This window comes from Diplotaxodon limnothrissa, linkage group LG20 (assembly GCF_057381915.1).
Source record: "Diplotaxodon limnothrissa isolate DT_005_m linkage group LG20, D_limnothrissa_male_GT1.1, whole genome shotgun sequence".
In the NCBI taxonomy this organism is placed as follows: domain Eukaryota; kingdom Metazoa; phylum Chordata; class Actinopteri; order Cichliformes; family Cichlidae; genus Diplotaxodon; species Diplotaxodon limnothrissa.
The window spans coordinates 25,219,710-25,243,865 of record NC_140615.1 but is presented as its reverse complement, the minus strand read 5'-3'; the positions used below and the strand labels follow the sequence as shown (position 1 = coordinate 25,243,865).

Genomic DNA, 24,156 nt, shown 5'->3' with positions numbered 1-24,156 from the left:
GGCACATTTATGGGATGCATAACCAACTGGTCTTTTACTGCACAAAACTGGAAAAAAAATACATTTATTGCACCCTGATACATCAAATAGTACAGCGTGAAGACGCAGGTCTGTGTAGACTGGAAAGTCAGCCAATCTGCTCTCTACAGCAGCTGTGGGCAGGGCTTTCCCGCACTCCTAGTCAAGCTGTTTTTGAAACTTAGAGCACTCCAGCAGAGTGCTCTAAGGAGTGTAGAGCAAGATGAGGATCTCCCTTTTTCTGTTGGTGAGTACAACCTTTTTAATAATCTTCAGTATTGATAAGGGATTGTCTTATAAATTCTTATTGTTATTCTTTTTCTTATTCTTATTGTTAAACCCAAAAAAGATAATTGTATTCACCACTGAAGATAAACATCAATTTCAATGTTTGATATTTTTTCTGTAATGTTTATTTGTATTATATCTAATGATATTTTCAGGTTACATTAACCTGCATAGAGCATTTAGCTTCTGTTAATGTATAAGTTCCCATCCGTTCACAAGAGATAGATGAGCAACGCAAGCAGAACTTGTTCTATGCAGTGTTGTTACAGCTTGTGGACTATGAACTTTAACACAGTGTATTCGGTGAATAAGCCTTTAGGTGCTCAGGTGCTTTAGGTGTTTAAATTTACTTTGCAGTATATTTAGTTTCTGTTGTGGGAAAAACAATCAATCAAGAAGCTATTTGCTCACACACCTATATGCTCACTCCCAGGTTCATCCATCGTACTATATGTACTAGCCTACAGACCTTCCTATTATTGTCTGAAGCTCATTTAATTATTTACTATTTTATTTAGTAGCTAATAACATAATATATGTCCTGTCATCTGCACTTGGTAAACTAAATGCTATAATACTGCATGTTTGTCAGATGATTATTCTTCATTCAGAAAAAAAAATCCAGAAAATATTGATATAAATGACTTCAACAAATTTTGGGTACTTTGTTTGAATGGTTTTCCATATTTTGTATTTGAGGGAGCCAATTATATTAAAATAAAGCACAAAATGTTTCATACTGTTGCAAAGGTTTAAGCACACTCTTCACTTGTTTATTTTATATGAAACTTACAGAAGACCTTTAGGCTTTAAGATGAATGTGGATAAAAGTATATATAAATAAAAAAAAACTATACACAAAAACTAAATATAGAGCCCTGATCAAAAGTTTAAGAAAACCTGAAAAATGGCAACAACAAAAAATTGCATGGTCGGATCTTAACAAGGTTCCAAGCAGAGCTTCAACATGCAACAAGAAGGAATGGGAGTGCTTTTAATAAATTGCATACTCAAAAAATGTCTTGTCTCACTCCCATTTCTTCTTCTAGCATGTTGAAGCCAGTGTTGCTAACTTAGCGACTTTGTCGCTATATTTAGCGACTTTTTTTTTCTAAAAAAGCGACTAGCGACAAATCCGGCGACTTTTTTTTGGTGTTATTGGAGACTTATTTATGACGACTTGCCCGTGCCAAAGCGCTCACAGGCCGAGGATAGCCCTCCCCCAGCTGCTATTAGGGCAGGAGATGTTCACACCTATGCGTCCAAACTGCAAATGAATCGCGCATGAGCCAAGCCGCTGCTCCCGCACTGACCGTAACGCAGTCAGTTCTTCTTTTACTGTTATGTTGCTTTGTGGACCACAAGGTTTAAAACTACTTATAAACACACACACACACAAGGTAACTCCACCAGAGTGCCTATTTCGGGTCACTTTTGCCGGTCCAAGCCCGGAAAAGGAGCAGGGTTGGAATTGTTACATTAAAAAAAACAATAATTGCTAAAAGAAATTTAATTTGTAGTTCTAAATAAATTATAAATGCATTTAAGACGTTTTTTTACTGACTTTATGTCTCTTCCACGATGTTATTTCTCTCTCCAACAGGTTACAATTACATTAGCATGACCAATTATGCTAATTAGATGACAATGACGTAATTTAGCAACTTCTAGCGACTTTTAGGACAGCCAATAGTGATTTTCCTTACTGAGGAGTTGGCAACACTGGTTGAAGCCCTGCTTGGAACCTCGTTAAGATCCAGCCATGCAATTTTTTTGTTGTTGCCATTTTTCAAGTGGTCTTAAACTTTTGATTATATATCGATAGATAGATACAGATATATATAGATATGTATAAGTAGGACCTCATTGAAAGGCTTTGGTCAAGGTAGTATGCAGTGACCCTAGAGCTCCCCTCTTGCCAGCTCCACCCAACAGTTCCTGTCATCTCTCAGTAAAATACTGTGTATTGTGCCAGTATCTGTAACAGAGTTGTTGGGGATTTATACACTTTCGTGGGGCTCATGGTTGTGTGCTAGGGTGTGCAGCTTGTGCAACTATAGCAGTTACACAGCAACCTAAACAAGATGAAGACCAGAGGTTGGTACACCTTACTAGTAATCTGCAAATTGTTTGTTTGAGTCCCTGTTCAGATGCTGCCATATATGAGACATCTGTTTTTGTGTGTGATCCCTAGTGAAAATAAGCATCATGAACAACCCAAACTAAACTAATACTTAAAAATGTCATTTGTTCTAAGCCATATGGTGAGGCTGTGTAATAGTTTCTACAGGTTGCAAGAACCAAGGTCACCTTTATTCTCTATAAAAGTAATGTCAGTATTCATTTGTAGATATGTTAAACACATTAGAGCAACCAACAAAGACACAAAACACAAAAATCACTCCCTGTATATTCACTCCTCTTCTGTAGGACTAGCTTCGATGCCAAAGTACCACAAACATGACTTCCGTAGATCTGCTGTTGTTCCGGTGTTGTGGCAAAAACAAAAACAAAAAGCACCGGTCTACTTTTAACCCGTAAATTTGGTACACGTCATCTCTTTTTATGCAACATCCTCTGGTGATTAATGCATGAACAGGACTGCCACTCACGTTTTTCTGTTTAGGGTCAAATCGGTTTGATGTGTGAAGGGTCACAGAGACAAAATAATAACCCACCCAAATGTGCTAAAGCTGCTTTGAAAATGTAAGGAGTAGAAAGTATAGACACTTGTTTAAAAATGCAGGCAGTAAAAGTAAAAAGTAGTCTGTACATGAGTACAGTAACGAAGTATTTACACTTTGTTACTTCCCACCTCTGATGATATTTATTTTGTGTGTGAAGATCTCTGCATGTCCCGACATAGGACTATAGGTTCTCCTTATCATTAACCTGTTTTGACCTGTCTTAACTTTAGGATTATAACTGTTAACATTAAGCACTGGGACTGCTGTTTGTGCTCAAGTTAATGATTTATTTACTATTTTAGCTGTCTATATGTGCCCTTAACAGTAACTTAGCAATGGCTTTTGAGCAGAGGAAGTCTGTAAAGGCAGGGAAGGAAGAGAGCAAGAAAGAAGAGACAAGGTTTCATTTCAAGTCACTTATGGCCCGCAGTTACACAATGCTACAGATGTTCACCTGAAAATCATTAGTTCAATGCAATTATACTTCATGAATTATGTTAGAATTGCAGGAGTTGATTAAATAATGATCACTTCCCACTCATTACTGTTAATTTGTCATCAGGCTGTCATAAAAAAACAACATCTTATTATTCACTGAGACATTCATCATGAGTTCCTTCTCCAATACTTGTACAAATGATTCTGTTTTTCTTATTAACATGCAGATTAATTTGAACAAGAAACTGACTTCCCCATATGTGTGAAGGGACTCCTGTGTATATTTGTTTTGTGATAGAAGGGAGACCTGAGTTTCTGTCCCAGTGCACACTGAAGTTTGCTACAGCAACTGAATCTCACAGCAATGTTTTCCTGTTGCATATAGGTTGCTGCAGCAGCCGTGGCAGATTGTTATGGTAGCAAGTACAGCAGCCCTTCCAAAAGGGTAAACATAATTTTTACTTTATCTGTTTGTTAAGGCTATTTTTGTAAAATAACTTTCTGTAGAAAACAAAGCTGGTGTAAAGTTTGGTCCATATTTTGGCCTTATCAGGATCTCCTGGTGCGTTCCAAAAGAAGATGGATCTTATCTACAATTGAATTAGAAGAAGAGAAGGATGCACAGTACCCCATAGAGATTTCAGTGGTAAGGAAATTATATGAAAGAAATAACTGATACTGATAAATGATATGACTGGTCACTATGGACAAATCTAATATGCAAAAATTAACAGCCTGATTGTATCTTGACTAGATGTATAACGACAAGATTCAGGGGAAAGACTTTAGGTTCCGTTTAAGTGGTGATGGTGTGCCGGACGTGTTTACCATCAATGAAAACACTGGAGTCGTCTTTGCACATAAAAAAGTGGACAGGGAGCAAAAGCCACTTTACCATGTGAGCTAATACTGGAATATAAATTCCTCTGACAATAAACGCAACTGATATTGATGCTTTTTAAGTGATGCGTCTTTTTTTATCCACAGATTAACTTTGATGTCTTGGACAGAAATACGGGTGAAAAACTAGACAAGGAACTAGCATTTGATGTTGAAATACAAGACATAAATGATAATCCACCCAAGTTCTCTTTTCCTGAAGTAACAGTTAATGTAAAAGAAAATATACAAGGAAGTGAGTATACGGTGTGGTAAATAACTCATAGTGTGCACATTTTCTATTTCAAACACTAAAAAAATAAAACAAATGATATTAAGACTCTTTGAGAATATAGAATCATTTCAAACCAAAGTCTCATATTTCATCTTACTATAATCATACTACATAGTTCTATAGTTATGTTTTCCTGACTGAAAACCTTTTCTTTATCCCACATTTACTCTCCAACTCTCCTTGTTTGTCTTTACCCAACTTCTTAAAGGCCTTTTGCCAGTTACCCTGGTGGTCACAGACAAAGATAAGGAGAAGACACCCAACTCTGAATTTAACATCACGATGGTTTCACAGACTCCAGCAGAGCCCAAAATTGCTGTGCAGCAACTTCCAGGAGGACTGGCCAAACTCACCTTAAAAGGATGCTTTGACTATGATGTGAGATTTATTGCGATATTCTTGCTAAATCTTTGAAAAGTTAATGTACATGCAAATAAACATGTAGAATTTTCAAATATCTCAAATATATTTTGTTGTTTGTTTCAGAAAGCAACAAAGTATACCATCGTCTTACAAGCAAAAGATCGTGGAACAAAGCCAAAGACTCAGTCCTCTACTGCTGTTGTTACCCTGAACATTGTCGATGCGAACACTCACCAACCAAGATTTAAGCAGAGACAGGTATCAATTATTTTACTTACTAAAAGTGCTTTTTAACAGACGCACATATTAAACGTTTGAAATTTTTCCTTCTTTTTAGTACAACGGTGAAGCAATAGAAATGGAGACCATTGCTAATGTTTTGAGAGTTGCTGTGGAGGATAAAGACACTCCAAACACTGATGCATGGCGTGCCAAGTACTCCATTATTGCAGGGAATGAAGAAGGAATCTACAAAATTGAAACTGATCCAGAAACAAATGAGGGTGTCCTGAGTATTGTCAAGGTAATTCTGCTTTTCTCACTTGGATTAAAAACTTGATTATTTTACTCTGGGAAGAACTAGTCCACTAATGTTTTATCACAAAAACTGTATCAGCATTTAATAAAAGTTGTTTGTGTGTGTACGTGTTGTGTGTTTCAGAAAAAAAATTTTGAACGCACAACTTCAATAAACCTGCAGATTGGAGTAAAAAACATTGAAGACATATTTGTTTGTGCTGGCACAAATCCACCTACAGACAGAGCCAATGTCACTCTAAAAATTATTGATACCAACGATCCACCAGAGTTTGAAAAAGCTATAGATGACATGCACTTGAAGGAGGAAGCAGAGCCAGGAAAGGTGCTGTTCAAGCCAAAGGTTCATGATGTCGACTCTAATATTACCAGGTAGGGTGTCTACAACCTTTCTACAAAGCTTATTTTGATTGACATAAATATATAAGGGCTGCAATGATTCTTTGAGTCATTCGAATAACTCAATTATAAAAAATCCTCAACACAAATTTTTTCTTTGATAACACTCGGCTGTGTAGCGCTCAGTTGTCCCCATGTAAACCTGAGTGCTTCACCCACATTTGTGCCTAAGAATAGACTTGCAGTAGAAACATATCTAGAAGCATATTTCAAGGCTTGCGTAACATCATTTTTTCTGATTTAAAGTGAAATAAAATAAAATATTAATAAAACTGCATTAATATTTACAAATAATAATATATATACGTTTTTTACAGGCCAATAAAATTGCATTTGTGCCAGTAAAACTCTGCGGCATTGATTATTGATAATACTCAGTTACTAAATCATGACTAAATCTGCTATGTTTATAGAACAAACCCCAAGTGGCCCAAATCTCCTCAGCAATAACACTTCTTGACATAAAGGTTGGGTCAGTTGACTTAATTTGAGTTATACTGTACTGTAGTTCATGATAATCTCATTGATTGAGTCTAATGTGAATCCAAGATTTTTCATTCTGCCTGTAAGCTACAACATAAAATAGAGACTGACAAGGGTTTTATTTAAACCCTTTTATTTCTTCTTCTTTCTTGAAAGAAAAAACAGATCCTGCAAAGCGTGATAAGCAACAAGAAATGGTAGCTATCCCAAGCTAATCATGTCTTTATCGACACCTGGTCATATAGATTATCAGAAAATAAGCCTATACAACAGTGGCCTTACCACTGCAAGGCCAGTAGGTGTCACAGTGAAGCATAACATGATTAAGTTAGAAATGGCTACTGAGGGAGTAACGCCCTTTGCACTGCAGTACACAAAAAGCTACAACTTTGGTTTCCACAAGCTAAACTCAGTATTTTCATCTAATATGTTCTGCACCACTCTCTGATTACTCTTTAGGTTTGTGCTCCTAACAGATCCAGCTGACTGGGTGGCCATTGATACCAAAACAGGAGAAATCAAATCAACTAAGAGGATGGACAGAGAGTCACGATTTGTTGATGACGAGAATGTTTACACAGTCGTCATAGCTGCCATAGATGATGGTACACAGAAGCTCTACTATTGTTAAAATAAATTGGATAATTTCTTAAACAAATCTTTGGAATAACAAAGCAATTTTTTTTAATTTTGCTGTGGTTTCAAAGGTCAGCCTCCAGCCACGAGCACATGCACTGTCAGGATCCACCTGACGGACATCAATGACAATATTCCTAAACTGGTCAACAACAGCGCTGTCATGTGTGGAAACAAGGTTAACAAGGTCAAGGTGCGTGCAAAGGACCTAGATGCCATTCCTTACAGTGGACCCTTCCACTTTACTCTGGGGGATGAAACACAAAAGCAACAGTGGAAAATAGAACCTGACTATGGTTGGTACATTTAGATATATGTTAACCCTCATTTCTATATTAAACAAACATTTCTGGGAAAAAGCCACAAACCCCCATGCTGTTTTCTCACCCCACACAGGTGAGGAAGTATCTCTTGTTAGCCAGAAGACACTTCCTTATCTTAACTATTCCATTCCCCTGGTGATTATGGACCAACAGGGCATAGCTGGACATGACACTCTGCAATTGACCGTGTGTCAGTGTGATGAAAATGATGTTTGTCGCGACAGAGAGCCGCTTTCAACCCGTCTTGGACCAGCTAGCATTGGGTTGGTTATTATAGGATTGCTTGCATTTTTGTGTGAGTATTAAAATCAGTGAGAAGACAAAACTGAGCTATTATAAATTCTAATAAGATTATAGTCTCCTGTGTTTTTGAAGGTAAAAACAAAAAATCTGTATTAGCATTAATACACAAGTGTTGACCGCAAAACCTTTTTGTTTTCAATTTTCAGTTTCACTGTAAGAAATGCTTTAATTTTTAGGAATAACCCAATCAGACAGTTACACTTTTAGAACTCCTTAGTACAACCACAGTCACATCTGTTGTTCATAAGGAAGACTCGGCTCTTCTGCTTTCCCAACCAACTTTAATGTACTACTTGGGAGACCTTCTGGTACCCATGGCAATGACAGTTCAATAAAACACAAAGACAAGATGCACACTGTGTTCTTAGCATTTGTTTCATGTGTGTCTGCAGTGCTTCTAATTGCATTTTTCTGCAAGTTTGGACCAGATAAGATTTTGCCACAAGATGAGGGCAATCAGACTCTAATCCAGTACAATCAAGAAGGAGGGTGCTCTCCATGCACGGTGGGTTTGTCATGTTCTCTGCGTGTAAATTCAAGACAACGGTGTGCTATATTTCTCCACCAAGCAAAACATGTTTTTTAATATTCTCTCTTTCCTTCAGACCGAGCCCAATTTCGTCCAGTCACAAGTAGATAATATGGCAGTGACAAATGGTCAGATGGATACCATGCAGGTGATCAACCTCTCAACTCTGACACTTTCTTTCTTTTTTGGTGAAGGGTTTTTTTTTCCAAAAGAGACATCAGTTGTGCCAATTTGGACACAGTCATAGTGTAGTTAAAGACATCAGGAGAGAAGCCAAAATGTGTCAGTTAATCCTGCTTAAAATGAATGGCAGCTATAATCCAGTTGTTATCATATTTTTCTTTGATGACAGACAGGTATGTAAGGCAGTGGTTAAGATGTATGCTGTGTATACAGCTATAGGAAAGAGTTTGCATACAGTCTGCAAGGTAAACGTTTAAAAAGTGTGAGCACATCATAGAGAAGACAAGTTGGAACAGCTTCTTCATTTTTAGATGTACTGATCATATTTGCTGCATTAAGTTGTGAATCTCTATGGTGGTCTTTAAGTGTAAGCTACAGGTAGGAATTGATTTCTGTACCAATGAATATACAGTTTTGGGAAGTTTGTGAGCACTTAAGAAAGCATAAAGTTTTATTATTTAGAAGAAGGTGCTATAGATACATTTTCATTTTCAAATCTGTTGAGATGTTTTTAATTGAAAAGTAATTCAACTTAAAACATTTTTTATAAAACTTGAATATTTTCTGAATTCAATGCTTAATTAACCTCTTCTGCTCAATTATCTATCCCAGATTGATACAGAAGGACCATATGACGTAAATAGGTACAACAGCTCAGTGTCTACCATGGTGAGTAAAGCTTTTTAAAATATTTTCTTTTGTTTATTTTAAGTGTACATGATAATTAAGCTTTGGGATGGGTACTGAGGACCATTATTAAACAGATTCTTGTGTCAGACTGCTTGGTCCTAAAGTATAGCATCAATTACAAGTCCCTTGACAAAATTACTTATTGCTCCCTGATGATAAAGCTTTTGAATTTCCGCTATAGCCCAAAAAGGTCCAAAAAGGTTGAGCAATTATGGTAAAATGCACATGGTAAAATCTACTATGCAGAGCTCACTTTTCTGTTTGTCTCCAGACAGCAGTGCTTTGTAAATGTTTTATTATACCGTGATACACCAAAAATGAAGCTCATCTTCTCTTCTTTCCAAAAGCATTCAAATTTTTTCTCTAGCACAAATTATCTCATAAACTCAGAACAAGCATCAATTCTAAGCACTTCTTTAAATGCTTAGAAGTCGGGGTTAAAATGAGTTGTGCAATGGGTGGGAAGAGTCATGTATGACAGTGCTGACTTTATGGAAAAAGGTGAAGTTAAAAAAGTAGAGGATGTTTGGCTATATTCTGCAAATACTTTATTAGATTTTTTAATTATATAATATATGCACTTTATTATATGTTCAGTGTACATTGCTTATTTACTTGAAGTGAGAGGAATGTTGAATAAGAATTGAAACAATAATCTTGAAGTGAACAGTGTATTTTTGATTTTTTGATTTTTTTAGTTCTCTAAATAGATCAGAATTATATCCGAAAAAAACGTGTCTACTGTAGTTTCTTGTCTTAAACGTGGCTCTCACTGGAGATCTGACAGCCAAATCAAACTCATTCTTGAATGCAAGTTAAGGCAATGACAACCATTTCATTCGTATAATAAAACAGATGTGAGTGACTAGCAGACACCCTGGTACCTGCCGAGTGAAGAACATCATGTGAGAATAGAAAGGTGTGTCTTCTCTGACACTCACTGGCATGTAGCTGACAGACAAGAGGTGCCGCAATGAAGACAAACTGATGAACTGAAAGAGAACATTTTTAGGGAATTAACATTTACTCTTGTTACTGTGAGCACAATCAAACCTTTTACAAGTGAAAAAGGTGGTTCTGGATCACAGTATGTGTTCCACGACCATTAACCCTTTACAGCCGATCGGAGCGGGCACGCTCTGTTTTGCGTAACTATTTTTAAATCCCGGTAGCTCTGCAACCAAGTAAGCTAGCGCAATAATTTTTTTTGCATATGAAACTGGAGGAGTTGTACTTACATCTTATGCCATCAGCTTGTCCTAGGTCACAGTTTCCTTCCACATATAGCTTTGCAAAAACTGCATAAAAATCACTTGCAGCAACAAAAACATGATATTCCAGAAACACGCTTCGCCGATCCATCAGCTGTTTGTAACACTTCCTACGTCCATCAGCGCGAACTATCACATGACCGCATGACCTGCCCGAAACCGGAAGTGACGTCATTTTGCGGAAATGTAGTTTTTTACGATCGGGGCCTTATGAGCTTGTGTTTTACTTGTTATGTGTTTTAAAAAGTTATGTTTGACTTTATGACTTTCTGTGTCGTTTCTGGGATGCTTAAGACTCATATTGCACTGCTGGAAATAGTTTATTTTGATGCATATGCTGTTATTTTGCAAATTTGCACTATAATATTTATTTTCGTTTTTCCTGCAGTATATAAAAATTGGTGTATTTCAAAAATAAAACTGTGAAGACACTCAAAATAAATTTCCTGTGGTGGGAAACTAGTTTGTGTAACTTTTTTGTATTTACAGTTTTGAGGGATAAGCCTCTTAAATTTCTCTAACTAGAAATATATGTTAAAAAAACAAAAACGATTTTCAATTTTTTTGTAGTTTATTGCACTTTTTTGCAATTTATGTAATTACTATGCACCTAATGCAGACATATTATTAAAGTTTGGGCTATAATGGTTGTATTGATGTATAGCAACTTGAAATGCTCCCAAAAATGGCTCCACAGCATGTAAAAATATAATATAAGCTCTGGCGAACTTGGTTCTATGGTAGGTCTTAAAGGGTTAAGCAACATGTAGAAAAGTTATCTTTTTTTAACCGCTTTCATCCACCCCTTATGTGTTTTACAAAAAAAGCTACCTGTATGGAGACAGACTTGCTACATATCCTGAAACGTTGTAGACCCTTGTAAACTCATTTATAAAGGATAGCCAACTCACCCCTAGTCTAGTCAAGAGTATGTACCACAAATTTGTTTGACCTATCCTAAACTTCGTGTGAGCTGTCCTGCCAATCACAGGTAAACAACTTGGTATTACCCATGGTTATGCTGGGCCGAGCATAGCTCTCGAGTATGAAGACCGGCTGAACTTGTCAGTGTCTAAAAGCAGCTATTATCAATGTAATCTTTTAATTTTACAATAAAATGTTCATTGTAGCATCAACAAAAGTGTAGATAAATAAAGGTAAACAATAAGCAGTGTCTGTATCATATGAATACAATCCTAACAATATATATCCCTAATTATGGGCATAAATATTTAACTTTAAGGCACAAATCTGACCAAAGGAGCAGGGCTTGTTGTTGTTTTTTTATTTAGCTTTGTTGTGTCTTTCCTACAGTTCCACTCACTAGGCATGCATCAACAAGAAACCTACAGGAGCCATGGCATGAGAAGCATGGTAAGTCTCAATGGCTGTAATAAAAAGAACTTTTCCTTCTTAACCGTTTACCTTACCCTATTTATTTTCTAGATAAAATTATTTTAATATATAATATAATAATAATATCATATTGTAATAAAAGAATTGTACTAGGCACTGGTAAACTCTATGATGAATAGCCATGCTACCACTTTAGATCCACAAGAGGGTGCTGGAACCCCTATGTTAAAAAATACTGCCTTACCTTTTTTTGGATAAAATATTTAACTCATGCTAGTGTTAGATTTGTATTGTTGATTGTCATTTATGCTTAGAAATATTTACTTATATATGCTTAGAGTTTTGTAATTAGTTGTAGATTGGTAGAGGTTTTGATCCTTGATAGTCTGCAAACTTTGTGTGTATTAGACAGCACTTTGGGAGCATGAGAGGTCATACCGTGTCTTATTGTTTTATGGTAGGATTAACGTAGCTACGTCTGTTCTAGTCTAAGTGCTCTTTGTTTAGATGAACTGCAGGACTTCCTCACCGTGTTATCTAGGATGAACCATCTAGGGTGAGGGGGAGGCTACCCTCTTCCTGACCAAGGATGTTTAACCCTTTGATCAGCAACACACACACACACACACACACACACACACACACACACACACACACAGGCAAGGTACTCTTTGTTTGTATGTAGACGTCGTATGTTAATGAACCTATGCATATTCATGTAACCTCAATAAAAGGGCAGTGTTACAGGAGGACGGACGAGACCAACTGGAGTCAAGCGGTTGTCCGGTTCTCTCCCGTGCACGAGTAACATGAAGAACTTTGCCTATTTGTGTCTTGCTTAGCAGTGTAATTATATTGTCTTAACGTTCCAGCGAATAGGGTTATGCTACAAACCTAACATTAATTGGTCCTTCGAGAGCCGGAGCCCTGGGATCGCATTCACCGAGGGGGGGGAGGCACGCTGAAAGACTGACGTCAGCCAGGAAGTTCCTGTGGATTCGCTGTCTGTCTTTCTCCTCGATGAATGGCGATCGGCGGGATTCAGGCTGATATTACACGCTAAGCAACGCCAAGTAAGTTTAAAGAGGCCGACTCTATAACCGTGTCGTTGTGCAGTCTCCGCCATTTTGTGAGGCGTTGAGAAGTTCGCTGCTTTGTGGAGCGATAACTGGGTTAGTGTCCCGAAAAAGAAGTTTTGGTTAAATCGCCCAAGGGTCCCAAGCGTCCGGTGAGTGTCCGGTTTTGAAATCGCCCTGGGTGTGTGTCCCGAGCGTCCCTTCATTGGGTTTTGTCGCGCGAGTGGGTGAGCGTCCCACAACTGGGTCAGGGTCCCGAGCGGTCCGGTGTGAGTCCGGAGTAGGCCTATTTTGTGTTGTTGTCATTGTTGTCGTCGTCGTTTTTGTTGTTGTTGTTGTGTGAGTGTGTGCGGAGCAGAACACGTGGTCTGTGACACCGACTGTTGTTGTTATCATGGGTTTCTAAGCAACCAAGAGTGAGTTAGAGGGAGAAAGACGTTTGTGCTGGACTTTGCTCCTGGCAGCTGACACAAAATGTTAACTCTTTAGCTTGCCCTGATCGACAACAGCCTGTGTGCCAGACCATAGACGTAATTGAGGTGGATAGTTGTTAAAAGTAACCTACATTAAGCTTGTGGTTGCTTAAATTCAGTACGATGACATGTGAGGTGAAGTGATATAGATAAATATTTAAACTAATGAAGTGCATAGAGGCACTTGACCTGTGTGGAAGACTGTCGTCTTATTATGAACCATTGTTGAGATGTAGAGCACACCTGTGAAAATAACTAATATGCTGAACCCTGTATGAAACATCTAAAAGTACATGATGGAGAAGCTGAGTTGAATATGAAAGTGTAAGACTTTGCCGCTGTGGGCAGAGCAACTACTGTGTGATGTTGCGTTGTAGTTTTTTTTTTTCTTTCTTCTGAGCTGATGAGCAGGCTACACATTATCAGATCGAGAGCTGTCTGAGAACTACTCTAAGAGAGGGAAACAGAGCTATGATAACTGTGATAACTGGAGTGTGCAACGTTTCCATGAGCAGTTTTCCTGCATCTTGACTTGTGTGTAGAGTGTTCATAACATCAGCATCATGTTTTTGATTATTTGTTTGTTGGGTTGAAAAATAGTTAAATAAACTGGTGATCATATTTACGGATCACCATGGCACATATCATCAGCCATGTGATTTATTTTTGCAGATGACAAAGTGAGTGTGAATGTGTCTGACATCACAGTGTTTTTGTGCACTGTGCAAGAGTAATTGCCTTTGATTGTGAGTGACAGCGGTGATTTTGCAGGTCACCAGCTATTGTAAATAAAAAATAAAAAAAAAGAGTGAATAAGAGGGAGAATTTATATTGTAGAAAAGAAAAATCATAGGAAAAAGGTTTTGTGTTGATCAACCAAAAAAAACAACAACTATAATTTCATTTTCTGCTTTTAAGAAAGGACTGTTCACAAAAACACAGAGCGAGAGAGAGAGAGAGATATGTGTTGATTAAGCAGTGATGATAATAATGAAATGTCTTAGTTTGTCACTTTCAGGTGAAAAGCAGACCTGAATCAATTTTCCACATGCAGCGGTCGGAAGAAAGTTATAGTTTAACATCATTGGAAACATGCAGGCCAAGTTTCTGGCTGACTTATTTACAGCGCCATGTGTCTCTCAACCTCACAAGCAAGCAAGCTCTCACCCCTCCCTGAAGACAAGGAATGCAGCTCCAAAGCAATAACATGATAAAGAGACAGCATCAAGTCCTGAGCAAAAAAGTCCCAACAAGCAGCAGTAATGTGGATGAACAGCAGCAGAAGAAGAAAGCAAACCCATCTTCCTGTCTGATTGGTTGAATTTCACGGAGGGGCGAGCAAGATGGCAGCGTGAAGAGGAGTTTTTGTTTGAGTTCTCAGCACGAGACACTTATTTGACGTCTTTCTGGCCTTCGGGACTTTTTTGGAGATCAGCGCGCTAAACTTGCTGGATCTGAGGCCAGGGTCTGCGGCGGCAGCATGTTGAAATGCTCAAAAAGGACTGAGTGACTCGGGCAAGCCACATGCGGCTAGCATGCTGGCTAGCGACCATAGCTACATGAAAGAAATGGACCCTTCATGATGCGTTCAACGTGCCGGCGCTGTGGTGGGAAAGGCTCCATCATAAACACGCCCTGCGCCCTGTGCAGAGGTTCAGGCCAAGAAGAAGAAGACGATGACTTCCAAGCCCAAGAAGGTCGGCCTCAGCGTGGGCGAGCTGATTGTGAAAGCCGTGGCCGCTCTCAAGAAGGCTCTGGCTGCCGGAGGCTACGATGTGGACAAGAACAAGGCCCGTGTCAAGACCGCCATCAAGAGTCTGGTGGCGAAGGGCACTCTGGTGCAGACCAAGGGCACCGGGGCCTCCGGATCCTTCAAGATGAACAGGGTTACTGAGACCAAAGCTAAGACGCCCGCCGCGGCCAAAGCCAAGAAACCGGCAGCAGCTGCTAAGAAGTCGCCCAGGAAGGCAGCAGCAGCAGCACTTCAGCCACTAGCACGAAGTCAACCGCATCAGAGGACAATAGTGAGAGTGGCTGTGACTTCACTGTGCATGTGAAGAAAACGTTTGAGGAGAACTGAACAGTTGGAGTTTGACATTTGCCACCTGTGGAGTAAAATGGCAAGAAGAGACAGTGGGACACAGGACAAAGCTGAAGGAGAACTGCCGGCTGTTGGACTGTTGAAGTGGGAGAGGACAACAGAGTGAGAAGACTAGGTGAGAACACATAGGAATTATTTAATGTGGGAAATCAAAATTTGGGTTAGCAAACCTGGGGAAAAGAAAACTGACTGCTTAAGTTGGAAAATTGAGACGGAGTCTGAAACATTGCGAAAATAGAAACATATACAAAATCACACACACACAAGCAGAACATGCATTAACCCTACTAACAATTCCAAACACAAAATGACTCATGAAGACTCATAGCACATTAGTTAAGAAATGATTAAATAATAGCAGAGAAGTGTGTAGGAAAGGCAGCTTTAAGAACATGCTCTGCTGGAGATGCAGCTCCACAGACATGCATTAGACCTGCCTAATAACACAAACACATGTAATGAAAATTAGCTTGTTATCTTTCATCAGTGTTAAATTAGTGTCAATTTAGCAGACACTTGTTATCAAATACTGAATTTATCCTAAAAAAAAAAAAAAAATTGACTCTCCAAGTTGCAGGACAACAGTTTAACTTTTGTGGGAAAAAAGATCCTGGTTTGACCAACCAGTGATCAGACAATAAATTTAGTTGTTAAAATGGTAAATTGGGAGAAGCTTCCTGCTTGATTGATGCAGCAAGTAATTTACTGTATGAGGGAAATTGTCTTTTGTGATACTATTTTGAACATGCTTTCCTGTCGTCCTGTCAACTTAGTGGGTTAATAGCTGATATGCAAATTAGTTGATTGGTTTTAGATTAATGAAAGGTGACTGAATTCTAGTATGAGTGAATGAGATGTGTTGGAGTTGTTGTGTGTTGAGTGGAGACTCTAAAACACTGAGTTTCCTGCTTTGATGTGCGAGTGAATCCTGTATTTAGATACACAACTCTGAATACGTCAGAACAAACTTCTTTTGTGAAGTGCATGACAGCATGTCACATGTTTTATGATGAAGGGAAAAAAGGAAAACTGAATAAAATAGATCTGTGGCCTAAATGAGTGAAGAACACAGACCTGGTGATTAAACTGTGTACCTTTTCAGTAATTTAGGGTGATTTGACATATGCTGAGTATAAAAAGGTTTGCATTGAAACTGTCAGACATGAGGTATTCATACCTGGGAACTTTTTAAGCATAAAGGTCAAAAAGGGGGGAAATGTTAGATTTGTATTGTTGATTGTCATTTATGCTTAGAAATATTTACTTATATATGCTTAGAGTTTTGTAATTAGTTGTAGATTGGTAGAGGTTTTGATCCTTGATAGTCTGCAAACTTTGTGTGTATTAGACAGCACTTTGGGAGCATGAGAGGTCATACCGTGTCTTATTGTTTTATGGTAGGATTAACGTAGCTACGTCTGTTCTAGTCTAAGTGCTCTTTGTTTAGATGAACTGCAGGACTTCCTCACCGTGTTATCTAGGATGAACCATCTAGGGTGAGGGGGAGGCTACCCTCTTCCTGACCAAGGATGTTTAACCCTTTGATCAGCAACACACACACACACACACACACACACACACACACACACACACACACACACACACACACACACACACAGGCAAGGTACTCTTTGTTTGTATGTAGACGTCGTATGTTAATGAACCTATGCATATTCATGTAACCTCAATAAAAGGGCAGTGTTACAGGAGGACGGACGAGACCAACTGGAGTCAAGCGGTTGTCCGGTTCTCTCCCGTGCACGAGTAACATGAAGAACTTTGCCTATTTGTGTCTTGCTTAGCAGTGTAATTATATTGTCTTAACGTTCCAGCGAATAGGGTTATGCTACAAACCTAACAGCTAGCTTGTTAGCTTTTACACACATACAAATACTACTAAAAGTAGTTTAAAGAAAGTGAAACATTAGTGAGGATGTTTGATTACAAGTATTATTATTCTAATCCAGTACAATCAAGAAGGAGGGTGCTCTCCATGCACGGTGGGTTTGTCATGTTCTCTGCGTGTAAATTCAAGACAACGGTGTGCTATATTTCTCCACCAAGCAAAACATGTTTTTTAATATTCTCTCTTTCCTTCAGACCGAGCCCAATTTCGTCCAGTCACAAGTAGATAATATGGCAGTGACAAATGGTCAGATGGATACCATGCAGGTGATCAACCTCTCAACTCTGACACTTTCTTTCTTTTTTGGTGAAGGGTTTTTTTTTCCAAAAGAGACATCAGTTGTGCCAATTTGGACACAGTCATAGTGTAGTTAAAGACATCAGGAGAGAAGCCAAAATGTGTCAGTTAATCCTGCTTAAAATGAATGGCAGCTATAATCCAGTTGTTATCATATTTTTCTTTGATGACAGACAGGTATGTAAGGCAGTGGTTAAGGTGCTTGCTTCGGCAAGCGCGTACGCTAAATTGGATACGATACAGAGAAGATTAGCATGGCCCCTGCGCAAGGATGACACGCAAATTCGTTAAGATGTATGCTGTGTATACAGCTATAGGAAAGAGTTTGCATACAGTCTGCAAGGTAAACGTTTAAAAAGTGTGAGCACATCATAGAGAAGACAAGTTGGAACAGCTTCTTCATTTTTAGATGTACTGATCATATTTGCTGCATTAAGTTGTGAATCTCTATGGTGGTCTTTAAGTGTAAGCTACAGGTAGGAATTGATTTCTGTACCAATGAATATACAGTTTTGGGAAGTTTGTGAGCACTTAAGAAAGCATAAAGTTTTATTATTTAGAAGAAGGTGCTATAGATACATTTTCATTTTCAAATCTGTTGAGATGTTTTTAATTGAAAAGTAATTCAACTTAAAACATTTTTTATAAAACTTGAATATTTTCTGAATTCAATGCTTAATTAACCTCTTCTGCTCAATTATCTATCCCAGATTGATACAGAAGGACCATATGACGTAAATAGGTACAACAGCTCAGTGTCTACCATGGTGAGTAAAGCTTTTTAAAATATTTTCTTTTGTTTATTTTAAGTGTACATGATAATTAAGCTTTGGGATGGGTACTGAGGACCATTATTAAACAGATTCTTGTGTCAGACTGCTTGGTCCTAAAGTATAGCATCAATTACAAGTCCCTTGACAAAATTACTTATTGCTCCCTGATGATAAAGCTTTTGAATTTCCGCTATAGCCCAAAAAGGTCCAAAAAGGTTGAGCAATTATGGTAAAATGCACATGGTAAAATCTACTATGCAGAGCTCACTTTTCTGTTTGTCTCCAGACAGCAGTGCTTTGTAAATGTTTTATTATACCGTGATACACCAAAAATGAAGCTCATCTTCTCTTCTTTCCAAAAGCATTCAAATTTTTTCTCTAGCACAAATTATCTCATAAACTCAGAACAAGCATCAATTCTAAGCACTTCTTTAAATGCTTAGAAGTCGGGGTTAAAATGAGTTGTGCAATGGGTGGGAAGAGTCATGTATGACAGTGCTGACTTTATGGAAAAAGGTGAAGTTAAAAAAGTAGAGGATGTTTGGCTATATTCTGCAAATACTTTATTAGATTTTTTAATTATATAATATATGCACTTTATTATATGTTCAGTGTACATTGCTTATTTACTTGAAGTGAGAGGAATGTTGAATAAGAATTGAAACAATAATCTTGAAGTGAACAGTGTATTTTTGATTTTTTGATTTTTTTAGTTCTCTAAATAGATCAGAATTATATCCGAAAAAAACGTGTCTACTGTAGTTTCTTGTCTTAAACGTGGCTCTCACTGGAGATCTGACAGCCAAATCAAACTCATTCTTGAATGCAAGTTAAGGCAATGACAACCATTTCATTCGTATAATAAAACAGATGTGAGTGACTAGCAGACACCCTGGTACCTGCCGAGTGAAGAACATCATGTGAGAATAGAAAGGTGTGTCTTCTCTGACACTCACTGGCATGTAGCTGACAGACAAGAGGTGCCGCAATGAAGACAAACTGATGAACTGAAAGAGAACATTTTTAGGGAATTAACATTTACTCTTGTTACTGTGAGCACAATCAAACCTTTTACAAGTGAAAAAGGTGGTTCTGGATCACAGTATGTGTTCCACGACCATTAAGCAACATGTAGAAAAGTTATCTTTTTTTAACCGCTTTCATCCACCCCTTATGCGTTTTACAAAAAAAGCTACCTGTATGGAGACAGACTTGCTACATATCCTGAAACGTTGTAGACCCTTGTAAACTCATTTATAAAGGATAGCCAACTCACCCCTAGTCTAGTCAAGAGTATGTACCACAAATTTGTTTGACCTATCCTAAACTTCGTGTGAGCTGTCCTGCCAATCACAGGTAAACAACTTGGTATTACCCATGGTTATGCTGGGCCGAGCATAGCTCTCGAGTATGAAGACCGGCTGAACTTGTCAGTGTCTAAAAGCAGCTATTATCAATGTAATCTTTTAATTTTACAATAAAATGTTCATTGTAGCATCAACAAAAGTGTAGATAAATAAAGGTAAACAATAAGCAGTGTCTGTATCATATGAATACAATCCTAACAATATATATCCCTAATTATGGGCATAAATATTTAACTTTAAGGCACAAATCTGACCAAAGGAGCAGGGCTTGTTGTTGTTTTTTTATTTAGCTTTGTTGTGTCTTTCCTACAGTTCCACTCACTAGGCATGCATCAACAAGAAACCTACAGGAGCCATGGCATGAGAAGCATGGTAAGTCTCAATGGCTGTAATAAAAAGAACTTTTCCTTCTTAACCGTTTACCTTACCCTATTTATTTTCTAGATAAAATTATTTTAATATATAATATAATAATAATATCATATTGTAATAAAAGAATTGTACTAGGCACTGGTAAACTCTATGATGAATAGCCATGCTACCACTTTAGATCCACAAGAGGGTGCTGGAACCCCTATGTTAAAAAATACTGCCTTACCTTTTTTTGGATAAAATATTTAACTCATGCTAGCTTGTTAGCTTTTACCAGTGTTGGGTAAGTTACTTTAAAATAGTAACTTAGTTACATTACTAGTTACTTCTCTCAAAAGTAACTCAGTTACTTCAAGTTACTCGTTACTTTCAAAGTAACTAGTTACTAGGGAAAGTAACTTTGGTTTTACTCAGAATTCTCTTGTTAATGTGTTTCTTCCATAACTTTGCCAGTCTTCTAGCTTGCTTACTTGCCACAAGTGCACTGTGCCACCTACCAATAGAAAGGATATGATAACGTGCATATTTCCACGAGAGAAATCCCACGCCTGGACCGTCATTGACTGCTGCCATGATTCTAGCCTACGTCACAGAGTCATGTGCGCCTTTTACATCCAACACAAAAACTGCAGTCGTGGTGCTTTCGATTGTACTCAGAACTCAGAAATTCTGCCTTCTGAATAGGAAGATGTAGGTAACACCAGACTGCAGATGAGCTGCATACAGGGCTGGACTGGGAAAGAAAATTGGCCCGGGCATTTTGACTAGAAACTGGCCCACCATTATAGGAAAAATCGTAAAGCCTTTGAATGAAAACAAACACTGTTGTGACAGTGATGTGCACTGTTTTGATGGTATATATGCATCAATCTATCAATCGTTTGTTGTAAGATTCAGATAATTATTTTTTAAAAGCTAGACATTTTAAATGAGAATAAGAAAGTAAAGTATTTCTTTGTGCCCCCCATTCCCTGTTAATGCCCTACATGCCCCCTTGGCCACACTTTGCTAGATCCGCCCCTGCACAGTTACCAGCTGTCAGCTACATAAAAAAGGATCCTGGTGTTATTTGTCTCTCAGAAACAGTTCATAACTTCCCTTCAACTCATTCATGTCACCTAAAAGGTAAACCTGTTTCTCCATCACCTACTCAGCTCTGATGATCCAGTAAGGACATCTCCTGGTTTCATCTTCATGTTTCCCTCTCACCAGATAACCAAACCATATCATGACCAGCAGCTTTTTTTTTACAGCTGTGGCTCCAGCAAACATCAGCTGATACTAGAAATTAATATTAAATAAATTCTAACAACAGCTGATCAAGCTTAAACGTGCTGCTGTTGTTTAGCGCGACATCCGCTGGTTTCCTCTTTCGGCGCAAAGTGGGCGATAAACAAACAAGAGAGCCGATCAGCTGATCATTGATCAGTTTCATGATTGAAGTAGAAACGGGAGAGGGAGGGGGGAGAATGAGAGAAGAAGAGGCAGCTGTGCAGCAAAGACACAGAATAACTCCAGCTTTGTGCCTTTTTCATTGTAGCTGAATTACGGGACAAACTGTTCCTTTTCACCTCAATAAGAAACGCGTAATATTTTCTCTGAATACCAGACGGGATGGTTGGCAACTCTAATAACTTATGAACAAAATAAGGTTCAACATCATTAACTTCATAGCACCCACCCAGCTGTGTAGAAACTCCGTCATGCTAGCTAGCACGCAGTACGGAAAAAGTCAGAATAACGAAAATAAACTCCACCTAAGTTTGGTTTATATCTGACCCAGAGAGACTGCAGGTCATAACTTCTTACCTGAAGTTCAGTTCACACTTGGACCGGCGGCCGCCTCGGGTCTCTTTTCCTTCTGCGTCCCTTTTCCTTCATCCACCTGCTGCCTCCACCACTTGCTAATGTTACTGAATCTGTGGAAACTCCGCGATGCCACCACACGAAGTAACGAGTAACGACCCTATCTAAATCCCAGTAACGAGTAACGCGTTCCTGATTTTGGCATAATAACTAGTTACCGTGCTCGTTACCACAATAATAACGTAGTTACTGTAACGCGTTACTTAATAACGCGTTGGTCCCAACACTGACTTTTACACACATACAAATACTACTAAAAGTAGTTTAAAGAAAGTGAAACATTAGTGAGGATGTTTGATTACAAGTATTATTATTCTATACTGCCAATATTAAATATAATATTAAAATACAACATTTATAAATATACTCACAGATTTACTCTTATGTTAACAAACACACATAATGGCAGCTTTGCTTCATTTTATTATATGTTCAGTATTTAATTACTCAATTACTAAAGTGGGTAGATGCTGAAGCAGTTAAAAAATAATTTTGTGTGAAAAGATACACAGATTTTCAGAGTAAATTTAAGTCTGCAGTGAACAATTTATTTTGGTTTTTTTAGAGGATGAACTCTACATGGAACTCAAACAGAATGAACACCTATCGGGTAAGGAGTACTCTTATGTGGCTTCATATTTTACAAAACATTGAAAATCAGTGATTATGTTAACAAAGCACTATGAAAATTATGCATTTGCATTATATGATGCAATAAAATCTGACAACCCTGTTCTCTGTAAGCAGGCCGGCTCATCAATTTACCAACGTTCTTTCAGCCTTCGATCGGCTGACCGCATTGAAGACCATATCAACAGGGTAAGAGGTTTATTTCACACAAAGCATGCCTTGTATATGGCTTATAATGCACTTGATTTTATTGACGATCACATTCATTAAACTGCACTGACTGCACAGCAATGATGTGTGGAAGGGCTGCAGTCATGCTGTACCAAATGCAATTCAACGCTATACTGAGTGATGTCTCTTTTTTGTTTGTTTTACAAATTAAGCCAAGCCATTTATTTTTGACTTCTAAATTCCACAGAGATGTAACGAGGTTGATGGAAATGTTGTTGACCACCCAACATACCAACCCCACAGCTATGCCTTTGAAGGAGATGGCAGCATATGTCAGTCATTGGATAAACTGTCATTCCACGACATGGGAGAGGATTTTAAGTATCTGGATGATTTGGGGCCAAAGTTCAAGACTTTGGGACAGATGTATGATGAGGCAATTAAAAAAAAGAAAGTACAGCTTTAAAAGGCACTGCTGAAATGTAAATTGTATTCCAAGTTTCGCTCCCTAAAATACAGACTGAGCAGAGATGATACACCACTACGTTTTAATATTTTTACTTAAAGATTATGGACTATAACATCTAATTCATCCTAAGCTAGATATATTTTGTTGGCATTAAGATGGATTTAACGCACTACACAGCTAGTGACGCACAAGTGGTTTGTAAAATGTAATAACTTGAAAGGGATTAGGTGTGTTTTCTTGTTTTTTTAGTTTGCTTTGTCAGGGCAGTATTATTGGGAAATTTAATAGAACTTCTTTTGTTGAAACTGAGCTGACTCCTGTTAGTCACATTTTTCTAGAGTACTGTTTTGTAAAGGGTTTTTGATGAGAACACAGGGCTTATCATAATGGGTTATTGTTCATGCAAGTTAGAAATGTCCTTGGCCTATGGTTGATGATCGAGTGACATACTGGTCTGGAATTAACACTGGATATCCTACAAGATTAAAACGTTAATGTTAATGTTTAGTTTTCGTATTTGCATTTCATGATACAAAAATAACAAACTTTATTCCTATAACACCTTTCTAAACCAGTCACAAGGTTCTTTAAATACTTTACAATACAAAAATAACACATTTTTATAAAATACATAATAAAATGAATGACATAAAAAAATGAAAATAAAAATGAAATTAAAAAACAACAAAAAAGCAAGATACATCATGAAATGTTATTTTTAGAAGAGCAAGTGTATACAGGTATATTTTTTGAGTTTACTGGACGGTTGGACTGATTGAGCTGATCTAAGCGTAACAGACTTGTTCCGGGGGCTAAAACAATAAAAACACTGATTTTAAGTGATTTACAAGTAATATAGAAAAATTGGAAACTGTATAGAATAGAGAGCAAATGTGCATATTTGTAAAAAATATTTTCTTTGTTAGGAATTAAAATAAAGATTTTAGTTTTTGGGCTGAAATACTTCAACTTTTTAA

At 37.9% G+C, this 24,156-nt stretch overlaps 1 protein-coding gene and 1 non-coding gene across 3 annotated transcripts; both read left to right on the top strand.

Annotated features, from left to right (window-relative positions):
• The first annotated feature begins 241 nt into the window (after window positions 1-241).
• On the top strand, window positions 242-23,176 carry cdh26.1 (cadherin 26, tandem duplicate 1). 2 transcript variants are annotated; one of them, XM_085345097.1, is made up of 20 exons: window positions 242-265; window positions 3,817-3,876; window positions 3,985-4,077; window positions 4,186-4,329; window positions 4,419-4,566; window positions 4,814-4,983; window positions 5,092-5,226; window positions 5,306-5,491; window positions 5,630-5,877; window positions 6,847-6,992; window positions 7,095-7,319; window positions 7,420-7,641; window positions 8,042-8,154; window positions 10,123-10,125; window positions 17,429-17,500; window positions 18,242-18,298; window positions 19,984-20,043; window positions 22,475-22,519; window positions 22,657-22,728; window positions 22,958-23,176. In XM_085345097.1, the coding sequence occupies exons 1-20, from the start codon at window positions 242-244 to the stop codon at window positions 23,174-23,176; spliced, it is 2,442 nt and encodes an 813-aa protein (XP_085201223.1). The 2 variants fall into 2 exon arrangements, with proteins under 2 accessions (XP_085201223.1, XP_085201224.1); XM_085345098.1 differs by lacking the exons at window positions 10,123-10,125; window positions 17,429-17,500; window positions 18,242-18,298; window positions 19,984-20,043 and adding exons at window positions 8,255-8,326; window positions 8,974-9,030; window positions 11,637-11,696.
• On the top strand, window positions 17,730-17,838 carry LOC146610995 (U6 spliceosomal RNA). The gene has a single exon (XR_014905042.1). It is a non-coding gene; the product is annotated as a U6 spliceosomal RNA (small nuclear RNA).
• Window positions 23,177-24,156: the final 980 nt, after the last annotated feature.